General features: G+C 38.0%; 2 protein-coding genes and 2 long non-coding RNA genes across 6 annotated transcripts; all 4 read left to right on the top strand.

The window, feature by feature from the left end:
- Window positions 1-4,574: 4,574 nt before the first annotated feature.
- LOC121994148 lies at window positions 4,575-5,946 on the top strand. Its single transcript, XR_006115605.1, has 3 exons — window positions 4,575-4,667; window positions 4,919-5,014; window positions 5,563-5,946. It is a non-coding gene; the product is annotated as an uncharacterized LOC121994148 (long non-coding RNA).
- A 2,198-nt stretch (window positions 5,947-8,144) lies between these two features.
- On the top strand, window positions 8,145-11,756 carry LOC121996774 (cinnamoyl-CoA reductase 1-like). Its single transcript, XM_042550883.1, has 6 exons — window positions 8,145-8,328; window positions 8,401-8,573; window positions 8,636-8,821; window positions 8,916-9,078; window positions 11,090-11,276; window positions 11,371-11,756. The coding sequence occupies exons 1-6, from the start codon at window positions 8,220-8,222 to the stop codon at window positions 11,510-11,512; spliced, it is 960 nt and encodes a 319-aa protein (XP_042406817.1). The 5' UTR covers window positions 8,145-8,219; the 3' UTR covers window positions 11,513-11,756.
- Window positions 9,085-10,597, top strand: LOC121996775. The gene is made up of 2 exons (XR_006116153.1): window positions 9,085-9,726; window positions 9,856-10,597. It is a non-coding gene; the product is annotated as an uncharacterized LOC121996775 (long non-coding RNA).
- Window positions 11,757-12,645: 889 nt separating the features above from the next.
- Window positions 12,646-19,146, top strand: LOC121996773. 3 transcript variants are annotated; one of them, XM_042550879.1, is made up of 5 exons: window positions 12,646-13,171; window positions 16,213-16,698; window positions 17,894-18,439; window positions 18,517-18,575; window positions 18,692-19,146. In XM_042550879.1, the coding sequence occupies exons 1-5, from the start codon at window positions 12,680-12,682 to the stop codon at window positions 18,849-18,851; spliced, it is 1,743 nt and encodes a 580-aa protein (XP_042406813.1). In that variant the 5' UTR covers window positions 12,646-12,679; the 3' UTR covers window positions 18,852-19,146. The 3 variants fall into 3 exon arrangements, with proteins under 3 accessions (XP_042406813.1, XP_042406814.1, XP_042406815.1); XM_042550880.1 differs by having other exon boundaries at window positions 17,897-18,439; window positions 18,692-19,138; XM_042550881.1 differs by having other exon boundaries at window positions 17,897-18,439; window positions 18,517-19,119.
- The last annotated feature ends 3,803 nt before the right edge of the window (window positions 19,147-22,949 follow it).

Genomic DNA, 22,949 nt, shown 5'->3' with positions numbered 1-22,949 from the left:
AAGGATGAGTCTTGGCGGTGTAAGTCCAAGTATGTAGTCTTGGCAACGTAAGTCCAAGTGTGACTTGACAATGGATGAAGTCCCGGAGGTGAGGAGCCTCTTGGCAAAGGAAGACCCGACAATAATGACAAGGCCGATGGAAGTTCCAGAAGGCAAGACGTGAAGGATGGGGGGCATCCGAGGGACGCAAGGCTAATGAAGGAGGCTAGAAGGCTAAGTCTAGGTTGGTCGGGCGAGAACGAGTGCTGAGTGAATGTACTCGAGGTAAAATCCTAAAATTAGGGTTTACTGTAGCAGCACTGTAGTGTTACTGTAGCAATACTGTAGCAGTCAACTGGTGACTGTAGCAGTCAACTGGTGCACTGTAGAGAGCCGTTGAGAGAGTCGTTGGGTTGACACCAGTCGACTGGTGCAAGGACCAGTCGACTGGTAACGGGCAAATCAGCTTACTGATTTGTTCCAAGCTCTATAAGAAGGAGCTTGGGATGGCCGGCTAAGGTGACGAAATTAGACTTGGTTAAAGCCTAATTAGTAGTCACCAAACGTGCTCAAGGTTCTCTTGTGTCCAAGTGTTCTTGGTTGGTGTTGTAGTGAGGTTTCTCCACCCACAAGGAGTTGCTTGAGTAGTCGGAGTTTGCCGGGGGTTAATCCACCGAAGGATCGGGATCGTCCACCTTACGGACAGCCATGGAGTAGGAGCAAGTTATCTCCGAACCACGTTACATTGACGTGCATTGGTTTGCATTTCCTTTCTTTGTCTTTAGCTTTCATATTCGTATTTAGTTTCATATTATTCCGCTGTGCAACTAACGAATATGTAGGAAGCCATCGATTTGGGTGAGACGCTATTCACCCCCCCCCTCTAGCGGGCACATCGATCCCAACATACATGTCCGGTGTGCAAGGAGCCTAGATATAAATATGATGGGATGAATAAGAAAAAGAATGCTCAGAAAATTCTTCGATATTTTCCTTTGAAGCCCAGACATAAGCGGTTGTTTATTGCAAAACATACAACAAAATATATGAGATGACATAAAGAAAAACGGGTTGAAACAGATGGTGTATTAAAGCATCCAGCAGATAGTGAATCATGGAAAGAATTGGACACATCACATGAAATATTTGCTAGTGATCCACAAAATATTCGTTTAGGGTTGGCTACAGACGGTTTTAATCCATTTGGAAATATGTCAAATGCTTATAGTATGTGGCCTGTTATACTTGTGAATTATAATTTACCACCATGGAAAATGATGAAACCATCATATTTGATTATGTCTCTTTTAATTCCTAGGCCTAAATCACCTAGGAAAGATATAGATGTATACTTACGACCTTTGATCAATGAATTGAAGGAGCTATGGGATGATGGGGTGGAAGCATATGATGCATCGACTGAACAAGTATTTCGATTGCATGCTGCTGTGATACGGACTATTCATGACTTTCCAGCATATGGAACAATATCTGGATGGAGCACAAAGGGTTATAAAGCATGTCCAGTATGTGCAGTTGAAACTAAATCTCAAAGATTACAGAGTAAAATATGTTATAGATGCCACCGTCAATTCTTGAATGTGCAATACCCATGGCGTAGAAATAAGAATTTCAATGGAAAGGTTGAACAAGAAGGACCACCACGAAGATTTAGTGGTTATGAGATTTTAGCACAGTTAGATACATTACCCCAGGTGACATTTAGTAAGCATCCTACATTAAGTAAAAAATGGCAATGATCTTTGGATGATACAAATTGGGCAAAGAAGTCTATATTTTTTGAGTTAAAGTATTGGCCAGATTTAAAGTTGAGACACAATTTAGATGTGATGTACATTGAAAAAAAATATTTGTGATGCTTTGGTTGGCACATTATTTAATATAGATGGAAAGTCAAAGGATACATTTAAAGCAAGGTTAGACTTGCAAGATATGAGGATTAGAAGTGAATTGCATTTAAATAAAGTTGGAGACAAATTCAGTAAACCATATGGAAGTTACACGTTGACATTGGAAGAAAGACGTGCATTTTGTCAATTTTTAAAATCCGTAAAGTTTCCTGATGGATATGCTACTAATATATCTAGAAATGTGAATGTAGATGATGGAAAGTTACATGGACTAAAATCACATGATTGTCATGTCTTGTTGCAAAGAATACTTCCAGCTACTGTACGTAAATTCTTCCCAAAAGATATATGTGGCACACTAATTGAGTTATGTGATTTTTTCAAAAAGATAACTGCAAGATCTTTACACATAACGGATTTATATAAAATGGAGGAGAAAATAGTCTTCATATTGTGTAAGATGGAAATAATATTTCCTCCAGTATTTTTTGATATTATGGTTCATTTGGCAATTCATTTACCCTGTGAAGCCATGTTAGCTGGACCTGTTTCGTCAGATGGATGTATCCCTTTGAACGATATTTAGGCAGACTAAAAAAATATGTTCAGAATAAAGCAAGACCTGAAGGATCTATTGCAAAGGGGTATATTATAAATGAGGCATTGACTTTCAGTTCTTTATATATAAATCAAATTGAGACAAGATTTAGTAGGCCAGAATGAAACAAAGATGTTCAACCAGTAGCATGCAATTTAAGTGTTTTCTCACAATAAGCAAGAGTGTTTGGCAACCAACATAATCTGAAATTACCTTTGGCTTTGTAAAAGAAAGCACATTGGTATATTCTCAACAATTGTAAAGAAGTTGACCAATATAGAAAGTAAGTTTTTACATTATGTAATTTTATTGTTTATATTTCATTATAAAATTATAACTTAAATATTTATTTATGCAGTGAACATCTACAACTTCTGTCACATAAAGTTCATTCAAATCAACTTCTCTAATATCATGAGAGAGATTTTCCACAATAGTTTAGGGAAAGAATGATAAAGTTAAAGAATTTAACAAATTCAGAAATCACAAACGAGTTGTATTATTTAGCAATGGGACCTGATGTTGAAGTTCAACTCTATGACGCCTGCATTGTAAATGATATTCAATATCATACAAGGTCTCGTGATTCTCATAGAACTACTCAGAATAGTGGGGTTAGCGTACCATCATCTGATGATGGTGACAATTTGAATTTTTTTTGGAGTGTTGAAGGATATTGTTCAACTATTTTACTCTTTCAAGTATAAAGTACAATTATTCTGGTGTGAATAGTTCTAATGTAATAAAAAAAATAAAAATCAATGGTTGAAGAGTTTAGTCTCTTATGTATTGACACTTCTAAAACATGGTACACTGATAACCCATTCATTTTGGCCAACCAAGCAAATCAAGTTTATTGTTTAAATGATATAAAGCGTAGAGGTCATTGGAAGGTAGTACAAAAGGTTCAACATCGAGAAATATACAAAGTAACTGAAATTGATGAAGTATCTGAAGAAATTGAATCTGGAAATAATTTCAATATTGAGACTAACCAAGATATTTCTTCTAATGAAGCAACTTTAGTAGTTGGTGACGACTTAGAGATAACCCAACTTTGTAGATTAGATGTTGAGGATCAACATATAAATATGTCAAAGGTACAAGTTGAGCCGACTAGGGATGCTCAAAGTTTTCTTAATGATGAAGATGAAGATACTAAAATTGATAGTGAAGCAGATGATTAAATATCTCTTTCAAATGATGATAGTGATTAATTTTTATTTACATGGTATGTATGTTTTTCTTCATTTTTAATTCATTTATATAAGATAAAGTTAAAGAATTGTTTGTTGATGGATATTTGTTTATTGATTTATATATGATGATTATGTGACAGTCATGCCGCCCAAGAGGATTGAGCATCTACCAGTTATGCAGACACCGACTGATGATAGTTCTTCTAGTGATTAGTTATTTTATATTTAAATTACAAATTTTTTATTTTGGTATTTAATTTATTAATTGTTAACACTTTTGCATCTACAGGCCTACCGCTATGTAGGGAGACACGTGGTACACATTCTGATTGGCTGCGACGCTAGATCTCTGCCCATGTTAGATTACCTATTACTTTTCGTCAGAGCGATGTACATCCAATTGGCCCAAACGCAGCTTCATTTATGACCGAGTTAGGTCTTTCGGTAAAGAAGTTTGCTCCCTTATAAGTTAAGAGTTGGAAGCATGTTCTTGTTGATAACAAAAGGATGATATATGATCGATTATCAGTAAGTACAAGTAATTCAACATATTTATAACCACTCCTTTATTACTAACCATATGCGAAATAATTTTTTTTTTTTCAGGCTGCTTTTGATATCAATTTTCAGGAGGGTGTATCGTCAGTCATAAAAGAGATTGACCGATTAATGAGTTCACGGTATAGAGATAATAGAACCAAAATGCATAACCATTATAAGAAGTTATCACACCTTCCTCCTGCTGAGCGTCGACAACATATTCCGATCGAGTTTTGTGAGACTCAAGATGATTGGGACTATATGTGTACTTTGTTTGAATCTAAGGCATTTCAGGTAACTCATTCTATAATAAATGTCTTTTTATATAAAAATTTAATTATTTGTTCTATAACTATTATTTTATTTATACGAAATTTTGTGTTGTAGAAACGATCTACCATAAATGCTGAAAATCGAGGGAAACTCCCATATAACCATCGCGGAGGTTCTAAATCATTCATTCAATATAGTTACGATGGTGTAAGTGCTACTTTTATAGTTTTCATATATTGTTTGTTGATTAAAAATTAACAAAAAAAAAAATCAGACTGATCAATTACAAAGAAAAGATCGGATTACTGTTTTAATAAAACTAATTATAGCTCGTCAAAAGGATGGATTGATGAGATGACCAAACTGCATATGTATGTTATGCCCTTATTTAGTAAATATGTTCTTAACTGTGTATAATTATGTTTTTATGATATGTTTAACATGTTTATTTTTTCTAGGATGATATGGTAAGACTACGTGTTGAGTGTATTCAAACACAAAATCCAGAAGAGGCCATCAATGTAGTCGAAATTGTAGATACAGTTTGTGATCAGGTCCGCGATACTCGTTCTTATGCTTTCCTGCCATACTAAAATTTTTATTCACATAAAATTTATTCACATACTAAAACTGCAGATACAATTTGAGACATCAATGTTTGTGCTTTTCTCTTTGATTTTTTTCAAGGGTGCTTAATAATGTATTAGTTCTGTGTCTTGCCTTCTTTCCATCTTGTGTGTTATCTTTTCTTTCTTTGCAAATGTACACTGACTTTTATAATGTCGCTTTTCTTTGCATCCAAAATATATTACATGATCTTTCTTTTTAGTCATATCTTTAGATGTTAAGGCCTTAATATTTCAGTGGGTTAATTCAGAATGTTGTTATGCATTGAAGAGGTAAAGGTTTTCACCTGTGGGCATCACTCAATATTGAATTGCTTTTCTGTTAAGATTATGAGGAAACATCAGATATGACATGCTGAATCTATTACCAATACATTATTAATTATTATTACTTATTACTCTCTTCTAGGATTTTCACAATGTCTAATTATTAAACAGTCATGTGCTATTTTTAAATATGTTGAACCTTGTATCAGGTTCTCAGTACTCGTTCGGGATACATTAGAGGACTTGGAAGTGGGCCAAAGCCAGTTAGGTCCACTTCTTCAGATGCCACCTCCTCAATCAGATCAACTAACACCGCATTACTTGAAAAAACTTGAATCCACTCAAGAAGAGTTAGCAAACACCAAAGTTCAATTAGCAAGCACCCAAGATAAGTTAGCATCAATGAAATCAAGACAAGATATGTTTGAACAAATTCTTAACCGATTGACACCTAGAACATTAGATTCCTTGATCCATGATTCATCTTCAGTTCCACCTCCTCCTCCTCATTCTTAGACTTTGATGTTGTGGATTTTTGGATATGAACATGATGTTGTGAAGTTTATTTCTTGTATACTATGATGTTGTGGATTTCTGGATGTGAACTTGATGTTTTGAACTTGTTACTTGTTTGTACTTTATTTGGATCGTTACTTGTGTACTTAATTTGTTGTGTTACTTGATGTTAGACATTGATGTTGAGTACTTGCATCTCTTGTTTGTGAATGTTACTAGATTTGTGAACTTATACTTTGATGAAGTATGAGTTGTTTGTGAGTTTATTTGTGAATTTGTTGTTAGAGTTAGTATTTGTATAAGTTTGTGAATATTGTTGTTAGACTTATGACTATTGTGAATATTGTTGTTAGAGTTGTGATGATTGTATGAGTTTGTAAATGTGTATATTTTTTTAAACATTTTTTTTTTTAAAACGAAGGTTAGCGATGAATTCTTTGAAATTTGTCGCTACAATTATTATGAGCGACGAAATATTGTTGAAAATCAGCGCTAACAATTCGAACATATCGAACCTTATTGTAAACGTTTGTGGCGAAATGAAACGAGTTTAGCGACGAATCAGATTGTTAACGACGAAATTAGAAAAAACGTTGCTAACTTGTTAGCGACGAAAAGGTTTAAATTCATCGCTAATAACTTAAACATATGCAGGCATTTGCGACGAAATGAAATGTGTTAGCGACGCATTATGATGACATTAGCGATGAAATAAGGGAAATCATAGCTAACTTGTTTACGACGAAAAATTTGGATTCGTCGCAAACAAATTTCTTAGCGACGAGTAATTTTCATTCGTCGCGAAAAGATTAGCATCGATTAAAATTCTTTAGCGACGATATAATCATGTCGTTAATTTATTGGCAACGAAATATTAAAAAAAATTTGTCGCTAATAATTGTTTACGACAAGCTTATAACGACGATCCTAGCGACGAAAAGTTACCATCGAAAATATTGGTTAGCGACGAAATAGTTCGTCGCTAAATATTAGTTTTCTTGTAGTGTCTCTCGGTCAAGATTCTAGACTCTCGCCCCAGTGTGAATTATAAGTGAGCACGCTCTGACGACCAACGACCTCTCGGTCAAACTCCAGACTCTCACCTCAGCGCGGGTTATGAATAAGCGTGTTCTCACGCTCAATGACCTAGTGGCCAGCTTTTATCGAGGCTCTCATCCCCTCGCGGGTTTTAAACCAGTGAGGCTTTCACTAACGACCTTTCAATAACAATATGGTATGAAGTAGAAAAGTTCTAGTGGGAAAAGGAACAACATTTATAGTCATAATGACAAAGTAAATGAAACCAGAGTTTGGGTCTAGTCAATCGAAGTTGAGCCTCCTTCGACTAGACTTGGAGGGGAGGTTTGTGATACGGTACATAAAGGTGGGGTCTGATAAGGCCAAGTAGTCAGAAGTCAAGGGGACGTGACAGTCAGAAGTCAAGAGCACATGGCAGTCAGTAGTTAGGAGAAAGATAGGACCCTTCAATACTCCAAGCGTAAAAGATGAGACCCTCGTCGCAGCTCGTCTTCCTCATCAAGACTCGGACCAGGCGCCACAACCTAACGATCAACCCAAACGGTTCGTAGCTAAACCAGGGTGGGACAGAAGACACTAGGCAACAACAGGGCAAGGAAATCATAACCGCCTGTCAGAGAATAACCGCCAAATGTCAAGGAATATTCCAATGGTATGTTGTCATATGCAAATATAACCTTCTTTCAATTCATAAGAGAGCACCACGTGTCCTCCATCACCCGACAGACCTTGACACCTGACATTCTCTGATATCGGTCATGCTCCAGAGGTACACTAGGTGTCCCCAAGTCACCTCTCTATCAACACCAACGATACCTTAGTTGGCCTTTGTCTAACTCAGATTTTGGACAGAATCAACACCCATACATTAATCGTGTTTAAAAAATTGAACGTCGTTAATCAGCAGCATTTATATAAAAAAATAAAAAATTTAAAAAATGTGATATAAAAATTAAAAATTAATAAATAGATAGTTGAATCATAAATAATTAATATTATTTAGGTATTATAATACCCACGTATTAACATCATAGATATTATTTTTTAAAAAAAATAACACCTACGTATTAATACCAATGCAAAAAAAGAAAAAAAAAAAAAACTAAGCTAAAAAGACTAAGTAATGGGTTTAATTTTATTATTCTTTAGGGGCTTATCAAAGTGGAAGGTGGTTAGGATTAGGTGTCCCTTTAACGGTTTAAAAAGAGAGTATCCGAATCAAACCTGATCCGACCCGATAGGTAACTGCCCTCCTCCAGCCTCCGCTTGCTCATCCAGAGAGTTCGCTCCGAAGCAGGGCACGTCAGAAGAAATGGCGAACGTCGTTTGCGTGACAGGCGGCAGCGGTTTCATCGGTTCATGGCTCGTCCGACTCCTGCTCGACCGAGGCTACACCGTCCAAGCTACCGTCATGCGCCTTGGTCGGTACTCCTCCTCCTCTCTTCTCCGCCTCCCCCTCCTCTTCCACCTTCTCTTTACCTAAACTTCTGCAGGAGACGAGGCCGAGACGGCGCACCTACGATCCCTACCTGGCGCCTCCAATCGCCTTCGCCTCTTCCAGATCGACCTCCTTGATCCGGACTCCATCCTCACAGCCATCCGCGGCGTCTCCGGGGTGTTCCACCTCGCCTCGCCTTGCATCATCACTCGCGTCCAGGATCCCCAGGTCCGTACTTTCCCTTCAAGATCTCCTCCTCCCTATTCTAACCCCGTTTCCTTTCTGATCAGAGGGAACTACTAGATCCAGCGGTGACGGGGACTCTCAACGTTCTCCGCGCGGCCAAGGAGAGCGGAGTGCGCAGGGTGGTCGTCACATCGTCGACCTCTGCCATCGTCCCCAGTCCTGGATGGCCAGCCGATCGGGTCAAGGACGAGAGCTGCTGGACTGACCTTGATTACTGTAGGCAGAAAGAGGTGAGAATTTAAGATCACATCACAAGCCCTAAGCCTTCAAGCGGATGCTGTGCTGCAGTTATGTGTGATGGTTTGGGTCGTTGTCCCTCTTCAGCTATGGTATCCGGCGTCCAAGACGATGGCCGAGAAGGCAGCTTGGGAATTTGCAAACGAGAATCGTTTGGATGTGGTAGTTGTCAATCCTGGGACTGTGTTGGGACCGATCATTCCGCCGACGATCAACTCCAGCATGACTGTACTTGTGCAACTTCTTGAAGGTCATGAATTGTCATTCAGGATCACTATAAATCTCAGGATTCAGAACATGTTTAAAGATTCTCTCTAGCTTATCATGGTCATCACGTTGTCATTCACTGATCAGTATAAATCTCATATTTCATACAATGCTCAAAGAATCTATCTAGCTTTTAGGTTTGTGTTGTGCAATTCCTAACATATGATCACCTTGATACTGCTCCTGTATAACAATAGGAAAAATATATATATTAGTTTCTCAATAGATTTTAGGTATGAGAATCACATTAGAAAGACTATAATGACTACTTCATATAGGTTGGACTAGGTAACATAGTACACACACACACACACAAGACCAAAATTTTGAGCTACCTAGTCATTTTTGTGGATCTAATGTTGGTTCTTTTCACCTACTTCTAACAAATGTCCCAAGTTGTCAATTTGTTACCCTTCCTGCTTTCAGGAAATAAAAAGGTAATTAGTTAACTTTCCACTAGCTTAATCTGTTATCTAAACCTATGCATTTTGCTTATTTCTGCTGTATTAGTAAACCAGCAAACTTAGCTGTGAGCGATTATGAAAACCTAGTTAAGGTCCTCAAGTTTTTGCTTAAGGTGGAAAAGCATTCTTTATGGTGGAAAGCTATGCTTCTTTAACTAGGAGCTCTGGTAATTCCTTGCTACCATATTAATTCTTTTATCTATGTTTAGTAACGCATTTCACATTGTTATATTGATACTTTTGTTGCAAATATTACGTTATCTGACAAGTAAAACTCTTATCTCTTTGTGAAACAGAAGAAAAGAGAGAGAACAAAATGGTGGGGGCTTAGAGGTGTGATGCCTTTTTCCTAAGTCAAAAATGCCCTAGGATATAGTCAAGTCAACTAAATCTCTCTTAAAAAGTTGACAAAAAAATGATATGTAGAAATCTTGATTGAAGCTATAGTTTTGTGAATTCAGAAAGCCCCTTTAAGCAGTTACCATGGGCAAGGGACACAACCTTTTTAGATGGATACAACTATCGCAAGAGTTGCAACTCTTTTCGACCAAGAATATAATTTCAAATTAATTAAAATCAATTGAAATAATTATAAAATTTTGTCAAAAAAATTAAATTAATTTTAATTTCAGAATCAACTTTGGTGGCCAAGTGCTTTTTATCTAGAAGAATTTAATTAATTTGATCATGTAGGGTTCTTAACTAGCCCGCATCCAAAAAGTTCATTTTGAATACACCTAAGGTGCCAATTCATATAAGATTTACATCTATTTGTTAAATTTCCAATGTGGAGCTATTCATTTATCTCCATCAAAATTACAATCTACCCTAGCAGTTTCTCATTCAAAAATGAACTCTGTCGTAATAGTTAATACATGAATACTCTTAAAAAAAACGGGTAGTCCGATGCACGAAGCTCCCGCCATGCGAGGTCCCGGGGAAGGATCCATTGCATGTAGTCTTATTCTGCTTTTTACAAGAGAGATTCAAACTCGTGACCTCTTGGTCATATGGCAACAACTTTATTGTTGCGCCAAGGCTCCTCTTCAAAAAATGGCAATCCGGTGCACGAAGCTCCCACCATGCGGGGTCCCGGGGAAGGATACATTGTACACAGTCTTTCCTTGCTTTTTGCAAGAGGCTGTTTACAGGATTCGAACCCGTGACCTTCAACACATGAATCTGTTAACATTTAACAAAATAGTATTACGAGTGCTTTGTTTCATAAACTTTACAAGTTTTACGAGCTGTTGGTTTTCAAGCTCCTAGCCTCCTACTTCCAAATTACACATTTGCACATACTTAGGTGGCTATTTGTCATTTTAGATTTGTTTATTAAGATTCCCTCTTCGGAAGCTATTCTGTTGTTCAGGCATGTCTTTTTTTGTCAATCTCTCTTTAGCCTACTCATCCATGATCTTACTAAATTGACACATTTTAGGTGAATTGTAGCCAATCGGTTAAACATGTAATAATTGTCAAACTTTTAAAAATAAATCAATATGCTAATCTTTTTCCTGGTCTGTTCAGGCTGTGAAGAAGAGCATCCAGATTTGTACATGGGATCCGTTCATGTCAAAGATGTTGCTCTGGCACACATTCTGGCATACGAAAATCCATTGGCATCCGGCAGGCATTTGTGCGTCGAATCCATTTCTCACTGGAGCGACTTTGCGTCCAAACTTGCAGAACTTTACCCAGAATATAAGGTGCCTAGGTATGGTTGGATTCTCCGCAAACTTGTTCTCCTACACAAGGTGTTTTTTAGCTTCACAAACTTTGTAATTCCAGTCTCTTCATTGTGTCTGCAGATTCCCAAAAGACACACAACCTGGGCTACTGAGAGTTCAAAATCCCGCAAAGAAGCTGATCGAATTGGGTTTGCAGTTCAGCTCCATGGAACAAATAATCAAGGACTCAGTGGAAGATTTAAAGCGCAAGGGGTATGTCTGAAGCTGGACTCATCTTTGCTGTGATCTCATATGAAATCATTTCAAGTAGATGGCAAAACATGAGCAGCGGGCAAAGCTCTATGATCTATGCTTAGTTTGTGGTAGTTTCTGTCAGTTCACAATGTCGAACATAATCAGTGTGTAAAACTACATGGTCCTAAACTTACCTCTAGCATCTTGATGTGCATGTGGAGCTGCTTCTGTTTCGAGGAACAACACGGTTACATGCTACTAGTTTCTATGGCCGTAGAGGAATACAGTGTTTATGCAATGGCTTGGCAAGAGTTTGTACCTTAGCTCGAAAACTAATTTATCAAAAATCATAATATGCTTCAAACCAAAAATGAAAAAAGTTGTAATAAGAGTTCCAAAGCAAGGATGATGTTGTACTGAACAAAGAGAACATTACGAATCACATTCCAGTTGCTGATGGTGGTGCAAGAAAGTCGTAAGCAAAAGATGCCCAATAACAGACTTCAGTTGGCCCAAATAATTGCAAAATCAATGGAATATTATAAGTCAAAGGCTTCCCAAACAAGATCATGGATCTCGGCCATGGTCTTCTCAGTGAAAATGGTTGGCTCAAATAGGCCACCGTTAGGAGACAGAATCTCTTGTATCATTTTTTATGATCTAGGAAATATATCATTCATATTTACGATCGGATCATGGTCGTGATCTGATTGTAAATAATTACGATCCTTTTTTGGGTTCATCGTCCCTATCAAGTTATAATTTTTATTCGGAGTGGGCGGCTGGAGATTGCCCGGAGGATATCCTCGCTAGGCGTCTAGTAACCTGACCACTTATCTACCACCAAAGACCTCCGACTATCCGCTCCGAACAAAAACTATAATTTAATAGGGACGATAAACCGAAGAAAAAATCATAACTATTTACGACCTGATCACATATAAATGACACATCTTTTACCCCCATCAAAAAATGATTTAAGAGATCTGTGCTCCACTGCCCACCATTTATCTACATGTCGGCTAATATAATTGATTATCACAGTAAATATTTTAATTGCCGAGAAAAAAATGGGAAAAGTTTAATATTCTCTATTTTTTAAAAAAAAAATACGTGCACATCACCTATAAAATCATTGCAATTCCAAAAAGTCTTGACTGCTCTTTACTGATTAATCACTCGATCTCTCTTTATCATGGCGATCACCTCCGACCCAGAGGTTGGCGTTAACCCTAAACCCGGCGACACCGAAGCGGAGATCGAGGGCACGGCCGATGCCGGAGACGGCGAAGAGGCGGACAACGACGAAACGGAGGAGGAGGAGGAGGAGGAGGAGCCCAGCGCCTCCGGAAGGGAAAAGTTCAATCGCGCCCTCATCCGCCTCTCGGAAGGCCCCGTTCGTATCCGCGTCCACGATGTCATCATCAGGGGTAATGGCAAGACCAAGAAGGCCCTTATCGAAGCTGAGGTCCTCGACGCCTTCCGCTCAGCCTCCTCGATGCAGGAACTCCTCCGGGCCGCAGGCCTCGCCAATGCTCGACTGCGCCAGTTGGACATCTTCGAATCTGTAACCATCGTGCTCGATTCGGGATCCTCTGAGCTTCCCAACACCGCTAATGTCATCATAGATATTGTTGAAGTCAAGAATCCGCTCTCTGGTGATCTCGTAGTTTACACAAAGCCGGAGGTCAGATTCTCGATCAAGTTTTTTTTTTAATCAGAGATTTTCTGGGAATAAATTTGTGTGCAAATGTGTACTCTGTTATACTTTGTGGTACCAATATATATTCATATCTTTTTTTTGAAATACCTTTATCTTTTTTTTAAAAAAAATGTATTTTTAGCAATTGATGTCAGATACCAGAGATGCAATCATCCATCATACGATCCTCATTATCCATGGTTCTCGTAGTTTCTGTGCTAGACGCTAAGATCTGTCTCTCGAAATTTCATAATCTATTTTTGTTATAATATCAAATTTGCTTCGATATGAGCTTGAAATTAACTAGGCCTGGGCGTCCAATAGGATTCTTAAGAGAACACAAAACCTTTTACTTTCCGATGTACACATGAAGTAGTAGGGAACATTTGGCTATTAGTTCTGGTTTAACAGAGCTAGTATGGTTTATGACCATGACTGAGATTTAGAATTTGAGGTTTGATGTCCAATCTCTAGTATTTTTGTTGTTTTCCGTGGCAGTTCTGTTGCAATAGAAATTTGTTGCTACTCTATAACTATAGGCATGCTTTCTTTATAATCAAAATTCTGTTTGAGATAGCATATATTTTTTGCATTTTAGATGTTTCATGTCACTGTTAATAGAAAGACCTTAAATACAAGCACATCTAGGGGTTATAAATGGACTGTGGTGCCCCCGGGGCTACAGTGCAGCGGAAGGGCGCCAAGTTGTCATCCAGGCACCCGCAGTTCGATTCTCAGCTATGGCGCATTTGCAGAGATATTTCCTCCAAATGAGTCGCACAACCACAGGATGCTAGGCTTTTGGGCCGCCCGCCGTGAGTGCTTCCCGATTTATCCTAACGGCCGGTGAAAAATTTTGTGGGGCCTGATCAGTCGCCTCAAGTTTGGTATTACCTGGTTCAACATTTTTTTTTATAAATGGATTGTGGCTAGGCTGGGCGTAGGTGTTTCTACATCGGCCTTATTTGAGCTAGTCCAATGTGCAAAGAGTAATTAATAATAGTAATTATTTTAAAAAATAAAACAAAAAATATTTAACTTTTTGCAAAATTTGGACATTTACATATAGTTTAGGTTTGCACTTGGTATTTTGATCTACTATAGGTTGATTATGGGCCTTCCTTTGGAAGGATCATGACCCACATAGTTTTATTTCTAGTATTCTAACCTCATTTAGGCATGAGTCATGATAGGCCTTGAAAAACAATGCTTTTCTCCTTCATCTCAAAAGTCCAATGAACTGTCCTCCTTGTATTGTGAACAATCTTTTTGCAACTTACCAATCAATCATTCAGGTAATTGATGTCACATCTCATCCAACACTCTTGACTACCTGAGAAAAACAAGATTCTTATGATACTCTGTACCTAGGAACATCAATTATATTGTGTGAAATTGCAACAGGGACTAGATAAATTGCATACTATTTTTTCAACCTATCTAAAGTATTTAAATCTTTACATATAGTGTCACTTGATTCTCGTATATGATGGTTGGAATATGTCCTAACATAATATTCAAAAGTTTGTAGAGTCATCTATGAGAAGTGGTGTTACAAACTTTACTATATATTTAGTGAGTAATTTAAATGCCTTTTCATTTAAAAACAAAGTAATTAGACTACCCGGAGGAAAAGATAATGTCACTTGAGCAACAACAGCTCTATTTCATGAGTTTTATGCACCTAATAAGGTGGCCTATTCTAGTAGAAAATTTGTAAATAAAATGGCGTTGAACTTTATTACATTAAGCTTTGTTTCACCATTTTGAATAATGGCGTTGAAAGATTTCCTAGCCAATTACTTTCTTTCATCTATCATCCAAGAAAGTTCCGGTGTAACCAAAGGCTTGAGACTCATCAATATTGCCTGTTGCTTCTTAGTCTTGAATTGCTCAAAGCCTCTTGAACTGGTTGTTCATATTGTAAATCAGGTATGGGATGTAGGCCTGCTAGACAGCTAGAGTATTTGCTAATTATTGAATCTGATTTATTTGCTCCCAGGTTAATGCGTTAATGTTCCCTGATGAACCAGTTCCATGAGTCTCTCAACTTCACACATTTTTCTAAAAATAAAAACATGAAGATAAAACTAAAGTAAAATCAATAATTCAATTAAATACCAAGTTAAAATTGTAATATTTAAAAAGTAAATTATACCTTAAAACAAAAAATTATGACATCAAGAAGAATTGGGGCACGACATCATCAAGGATAGTAGAAAATATAGTGAATAAATAGTACAGAATTGAAATCTTAAGAGAGGTTATAACAAAATTAGAGATTAGAGAAAAAGATTCAAGAATGAGAATGTAAATATGAATAGAGTACTGAGAGCTTGAGGCGAGAATGACAATGTGTTTAGATGGGGACTAAGGGGTGCATGGGAGTGTATTTATTGAGATTTTTTTAGAAATTTCTGTTTCTTTTATCAATTTTTTTTTTTGTGAATATCTGATAGATTTCCAATCAAATGTTTGTAACACCATTTTTTGGTCATTAAGGGTATTTTGGTCATTTAAAGCCATTTGAATGTAGTATTTTGAATGAAACTAGTTTTGGGCTGTGCCATGGCAGTGCTTGGCTGAGGACATGGGTCATGCAAAGTTCAACCTGTGGGCTATGATTGGCATGAACACATGACAAGTTCAGCATTTGGGATGGAGAGTTGCTGCTCATCACAGGCTCAAGCTGTCTTTCTTGTGGGCCAAGGTGGCTCATTTGCACCCCCTAGACATGGCTTGACCTGTTGAACACCCCTAACCATGTTCATTAAGTGGAGCACTGGAACCTATCATAGCAGTGATTGTGCAATGTTAATTTGATATTTGGGTGTTCCTCTACACGTCAATGATACTATCCTTTTTCTTTATTTGGTTGTCTACTGCTACTTGTTAGGGAGATGACTTTTTTTTGGACATTTTCTCAACTGCATGCTCATTTACCAGTCTGATACTGAATTAATACCTTGTTTGATCTTACTCGAGAATTGTGATAAATATATTCATTTTATTTGTTGTTTATGCAGGCTCGATATCGGTCGTTTGAAGGATCACTCAAGCTTAAAAACTTGTTTGGCTATGGTGATATTTGGGATGCTTCTGGCGCTTATGAGTTTGATGGAACATCAGAGATTAGTCTTGGAGTGTCATTACCCAGATTCAGAATTATTCCAGCTCCCCTCACAACTCGAGTTTTATTACTTTCCCAAGATTGGTTGAAATTTTCATCATACAAGGAACATCTACTAGGTCTCTCTGTTGGATTGATTTCAACTAGAAAACATGAACTCACTTACAACCTTACATGGTGTAGCTTACTTGACCCATCAAGCATACCATCCAAGTCAATACGCAGCCAGTTGGGACATAGTCTACTCTCTTCAATAAGATACTCGTGTAAAATTGATCACAGGGATTCAAAAGTGAGGCCGACACGTGGATATGCATTCTCATCAACATCTCAAATTGCAGGTCTTGGACCTGACAATAGACTGATACAATTTTTAAGGCAGGTAAATGTTCCTGTCTCCTTGTTTTAGTAAGGCAAGGAGTCATTTAATGTATTAAACCATGTTAGGTTTTAGTTACATTTGATCTGGTAAAACTGTTCTTACTATTACGTGTCTTGTGGAATGTACTAAGCTCAACAATAATAACAATGATAACAAACTGAGACATTTAGCTACATGAGCCGTCTGTAAATATATAATATTATTTGAGTTTTGAACTTCAAGGTAAGCTATTCGCTAATGATGGTCGCACTTTACTATTTAGGTATATGTAGCTTGACCATCTGGTCGTTACATCATTAACTTGGTTCTATTTGGACAAAGTGAATGTGAAGTTTTTAGTTGTCTATTTGCTTAGACGGTTTAAATTAGCTGCTCTCATAAGTGAGGCATTATTTAAATCGGATGTTATATGAACTCTAGAATGTGGACCTTGATGTTTTATCATCAACTTGCATAACTCTTTTTACTTGTCTGACATGTAAGAAAAAGGTAGGTATAAAAGCTTTAAGAAACCCATTTTTTGTTGAAATTAGAGTTGAACTAATATGAAAAGGGTGAAGCTGAACTTAATGCTATTAAGAACATAAATATCAATTATAGGGGAAGTGGATAATGCTCCCATTCGTATTATTTGGATTTTTCAAACAGAGTGAAGTTTATATCCACCGTAGAAAAATTTTAGCAGACTGCCTACGCATTAAGTGTCTAGAAGCTTCATAAATAGTGAGCACTGAGACACTGCAGAATTTCTTCTAGAAGGTTTATTTAATTGTTTTCTCCATATAACATTTGTAAATCTTGCATCAATGATTGCGTTAACTCAGTAGTGGCTTTTGCAAAGAGGGAAATACGTTCCTTCAGCACTAAAAAGAGTCCTGCTGTAACGTAGAAAGAATCTATGGGAATAGGTTTGTTCTTCTTTATACCATTTTAGAAATAGCAGGTACAAGAGTTAAATGTGGTGCCAATTAGAAGGTTGTTCGCTCATATGACTGAATTCGAATAAATTAGAAGTGCTTTTGTTAATTCTCGTAGTAGTATTATTTTGGTTGTAATATAATCAATTGACTTATTTTATACTATGCAATTCCAAAATATTTCATCTTCTCAGTCACTGGCATGAAGATATCTCTTCTGATCCAAATCAATGTGCAGATTCCCTTGGTCTGTATGATAACTAGTTTCCATCTTGTAGCAGGATTTTGATCTGAGAGGGGCAATTCCTTTAGGATTTTACAATGCTGCTCTCAACTTTGGAGTTACAGCAGGTGCTGTAATGCCATGGGCTGGATTTACAAATTCAAGCACACCAATGTGTGAGCGATTCTACATGGGTAGTCATTCTTCTCCTGTTTGCAAATTAGGCGGGCCTGCTTCTTTGTTCAGTTTCAAACAAAGAGGTCTCGGTCCAACTGATATGCAAAGAGTAATTTCTTCAAAACGAATTGAAGATAAAGATGCAGCATCTTCGGGAGGGGATGCTTCAGGAAGCATTGCCTCTCAAAATAGAGATGCTGTTGGAGGTGATCTTGCTGTTACTGCCTTTGCTGATCTTTCATTTGATCTACCTCTAAAAGTGTTTAGAGAATCTGGGGTTCATGGACACATGTTCATAAATGTTGGAAACCTTATTAAAGTATCAGAGGAATTGGCAAATTTCCCATTCCATAGATTTTTGGATACATTCAGGAGCTCTGCTGGGGTTGGCATTGTCATCCCAACCAGATTATTTCGCATGGAGGTTTGATTTGCTTACAAATTTATGCAAAGAAAAGTCAGCGGTCTTCTGTTGTCTAATGTAACTTCCTTTTTTCACAGATCAACTACTGTTATCTATTGAAACAGTCCGAGCATGATCATGGGAAGACAGGCATACAGTTCAGTCTCTCCACTTCATAGATTTGCATTAGCAGATGAAGTCAATTCACCTCACCTTTCCCAGCCTGAATTAATCTGTCCTCCCTTTGATTGTTTATTGTTTGTTTTTATCAAGGTCAGAAACTTACGCGCAGAAGCAAGAAGGAAAAGGGCGTGGTTGTCAAATAAGCTTAACATTAAGATTTCTCTTATTTCAACAGGTTACTTGTATCACTTCAATAATCTTGTGCTTTGGATCCTCTCAATTTGAAGTGGATCTACCAAATGATCTTTAACTAAAGTTTGAAACACCACATTGAACAGTGGCTTGTTCTAACATACATGATTATAATTACATGCTTCCTCGAAGCAAATCTGGTGAGCTTAATTAAGTAGTTACACAGATCTGGATTGGAAACTTCCATTCATCTAGCAGATGATTGAAGCAACAGTTTCATATACAAGCTTGAAGGTATTAATTTTGCCTCCGGGGTTATGTTGCAGCGGTAGGATATTCAGATTGTCATTCAGACGACATTCGCGGTTCAAGTTCTAGTTATGATAAATTTGTAGAAGTTTTTTCTCCAAATGGAACATGCAACTAAAGATGTTGGTCAGGAGTTGTCCGTTATGAGCGTTTCTCGATTTATTTTGATGATCGGTGGAAAATTTTTATAGAATATTAATTTCAAACAAAATATCAAAAAAAAAAAAATTAAAATCTCACTTTGAAGTTTCTCCATGCAGGTCGTCTTCTAAAATTTTGTTTCTTTCCTTTCTGGAGAGCAAGCTGCCAAAAGGAGTTTACTGAAAATCTGATTAATGTGTTTTTTACGTAATCAATGATCCAGTGGATTCTGATATTAAACCTCCCAACCTTTTAATTGCAGAGTGATCCTGTAAAGTCCAACCTTATTTGCAGTGCAGTTCACATTCTGTCCGTTATGAGCTGATCCATCAACGTAATTTGCCTTGCAGTCAATAACAGTAAGTCAGCTAAGACTTTTGGCTAAATTGTCTTATTCGTAAGAGTATTTCATTTGATTATTTCTCTGTTGTTTGTCAAGTCAAAAGCTGATTTGTCATATCCATCTTTGATTATTTCTATGTTGTTTGTCAAGTCAAAAGCTGATTTATCATATCCATCAATGTGCCTTCTTTGATTATTTCCCTGTAGTTTCTCCTGATCAACCCCAACTCCCTCTTTTCATTTAACAGAGTGGAGAGCAATTCTCTGTTTTGTCCACTCTGCCTTTGTGCTATGTTTACCCCTTAAACTTCATGACATATATTGATTATGGAAAGTTGAAAACATGAATGAGAGGAAAGCAGAGATGGGAAGGAATTTTCTTGTGCAGGAGAGGTACAGTGTGGAGGAAACGGCGATGTGGATGACGACTCAAACAAGATTTGATGTGGAATATATAGACGAAAATAGAAGTTTATTTCAGTCCTCTTAATAATTACATCAAATAAATCATCTTTGTTTCACAACATAAAACAACGAACAAACAAAAAAGCAATATTAATAAAAAATGAGTCTTACAGTAGGGATAATCATTTTCTCCAAATCAGGCGAGGCTTCGATATTCATCCGAATATCTGAATGAATAATATTTATATATATTAGAATAATAATAGTTATGAAAAGAATAAAAATTATTAGTATAAAAAATATTTAATTTTTTAATTAGTTATGAACATCTTCATAGGGTTGAATATTCGATCCCTAGTAAGGAGGATCCAATTCGAATCCCATCTATTGTTATCCCATCTATTGTTATCCCTCCTCCACAGCACTGTCGCTCCTGATGCTCAAAATCTCACATTATTGTGCGAGCACAGTGGTACGCAACAGAGAAGATGAGAAACGCAACACAAGAGTCATGATATATGATTAAAAAAACTACAGAAATGTTGTGCCAAAATAAAACTATGAAATCTTGATGAAGACGAAGGACTTTTAACATCCACATCGTGTCAATATAATTGCTCCAGTCGATTGAAGTGTTCTCTTCACTGACAACTCTATCTCTCGCCAAAGGTCCCTTCCTGGTCCATAGAACCCTAGTAATTCACATAAGTGCACTCATTCTTTTTGGCGAATGCATTCCTTATCCTATATGTATCGTCCACACTCACTTGTTCATCGGCTGCATGCCCTTCATGGATCCATTTGGAACCTTCCACGATTAGTAGTCACCGTCTCCTCCTCCCGCTGTCTATGGCGAAAGGAAAAGAGGAGGAGAGGGAGGGAAGAGAAGAGGAGCGGTGAAGCTGTAGACGGCCCCGTAGAACGTGGCAGCACGGCAGCGGCGGCACCGGATCAGCTACCGGTTCAAGACGCTGAAGCTAGAGCTTGGTGCCCGGCGGAGAAAGATCAACACGGTGTCCATGCTGGAGGAGGCCATCAACCATGTCAAGTTCCTCAAGGCCCAGATTTGTCTGCACCAGGCCGCCCTCATGCTCCATCCTCTCCTCTTCCCGCTGCCGTGTCATGATGTTCATCTTTTGATAACCTTGAGTACGATCGCCTGATTTGTGTCGACGTTGCTGCCGTGTCATCATGTTCATCTTTTGATAAGCGTAAGTACGATCGCCTGATTTGCGTCTACGTTGTGATTAAAGGATATTCATGTATTTAAGCTTAATACGATCGCCTGATCTGATTTGTGTCTCCATTGCACCAAAGATATTTGTATATCAAGAATTTTTTTTTCATATATTTTTAATGTGAGAATATGATTGTATCCTAAGAATCCTTCCTTCAAATGAAATATCATAATTACTTTTATGATCCAGATCTTCCCATAAGTATCCGGTCATCTTGACCTGCTTTAGGATTTATCTCAAACATCCAGTTATCTTGACCTGCTTCGGGCCTCCCTACAAACATTCAATCACCCTAGCTTGCTTCGGGCCTCCCTGTAAACATCTACGTTCGATTACCCTAACCTGCTTTGGGCCTCCTCGCGAGCATTCGATTATCCTAATCTACTTCAAGCCTCCTCGCAAGCATCCAATCACATTGACTTTCCCCGGATCTCCCTGCAAGCATCAGCATCCGGTCACTCTTGACTTGCTCTGGGTCTTCCTACGAGCATTCGATCACTCTGACCTACTCGTAGCCTCCCCATAAGCATTTGATCATCCTAACATGCTCTGATCCTTCCCGCGAGCGTCTAGTCACTTTGACTTGCTCCAAGCCTCCCTGCAAGTATCCATATCTAGTCACTCTTGATCTGCTCTGGGCCTTCCCACGAGCATCCGACCATCCTGATCTACTCCAAGCCTCCATATAACTTCATTCAAGGCCACCCCGTATGACATCTAGTCTGGATCATGACTCTGATATCATGTTGTGTCCAAAGGATATTCACATATCTTCAAAATGATATGATATTATTCATTTTAGGTCTAAGTCCTCATAACTTCACTTTTGGACTCTATCCAAAAAGTCTCATGTCAATGGAGATATCTTACATCCTTTTAAATTCATGATCCTTTCCATATCTTTCTAATGTGAGGCTTTTATTGTATCCCAACAATCCTTCCCTCAAACGAAAGATCACAATTACTCTAATGGTTCGAGTCTTCTCGTGAGTATCCGGTTACCCTAACCTGCTCCGGGCTTCCTCACAAGCATTCGACCACTCTGACCTGCTCCGGGCTTTCCCTGCAAGCATCTGGTCATCCTGACATTCTTTGGGTCTCCCCACAAGCATCTAGTTATTCTTGACCTGCTCCGAGCCTACCCACGAGCATCCGATTACCTTGACTTGTTGTGGAACTTCCTACGATAATCCAGTCACCCTGACCTACTTCAAGCCTCTATGTGAGTATTCGATACCCTAACCTGCTCTGAGCTTTCCCCGTGAGCATCTACATCTGGTCATCTTAACCTGCTTTGGGCTTTCCCAACAAGCATTCGATAATCCTGACCTACTCTAGGCTTCCCCGCGTGCATCCGCATCCGGTCACTTTTGACCTGCACCGGGTCTCCTCATGAGTATCTGATCACCTTGACCTGCTTGGGCCTTCCCATAACTTCGTTCAATGCTAGGGTTGTAAACGAGTTGAGTCAAGCTAAACTTTGGGGTGTTCAAGCTTGTTTAATAAGATAACTAAGCCGAGCCTAAAATGAACCAAGCTTTTGAAATGATTGTTCAAGGTTGACTTGGTTTATTTTTATGAACTTGAGCTTGTTTGAAGGTTGACTTAAGCTTGGTTCGTTTAGGTGTTATCAAGCTCTCAATTCAAGTTTGGCTTGAGCTTGGTTTGAGCTTGACTTGAGCTTGGTCCATCTTGGTTCGTTTAGATATTATTGAGCTCTCAATTCAAACTTATTTGATTATTTGAAATTTTTAGTTATTTGGTTGGTTATTGAGCTTGAT

This window comes from Zingiber officinale, chromosome 6A, assembly GCF_018446385.1.
Source record: "Zingiber officinale cultivar Zhangliang chromosome 6A, Zo_v1.1, whole genome shotgun sequence".
Taxonomy (NCBI): Eukaryota; Viridiplantae; Streptophyta; class Magnoliopsida; order Zingiberales; family Zingiberaceae; genus Zingiber; species Zingiber officinale.
Note: the sequence above shows the minus strand (reverse complement) of the source record. Positions and strands in the feature narration are given on the sequence as shown.

Coding starts and splice junctions, on each gene's coding strand:
- LOC121996774 (XM_042550883.1), top strand. CDS start 8,220: ATGGCGAACGTCGTTTGCGTGACAGGCGGCAGCGGTTTCATCGGTTCA. Junction 8,822..8,915: donor ATTACTGTAGGCAGAAAGAG/GTGAGAATTTAA, acceptor GTCCCTCTTCAG/CTATGGTATCCGGCGTCCAA. Junction 9,079..11,089: donor ACTTGTGCAACTTCTTGAAG/GTCATGAATTGT, acceptor TGGTCTGTTCAG/GCTGTGAAGAAGAGCATCCA.
- LOC121996773 (XM_042550879.1), top strand. CDS start 12,680: ATGGCGATCACCTCCGACCCAGAGGTTGGCGTTAACCCTAAACCCGGC. Junction 16,699..17,893: donor TGATACAATTTTTAAGGCAG/GTAAATGTTCCT, acceptor TCCATCTTGTAG/CAGGATTTTGATCTGAGAGG. Junction 18,440..18,516: donor CCAGATTATTTCGCATGGAG/GTTTGATTTGCT, acceptor CTTTTTTCACAG/ATCAACTACTGTTATCTATT.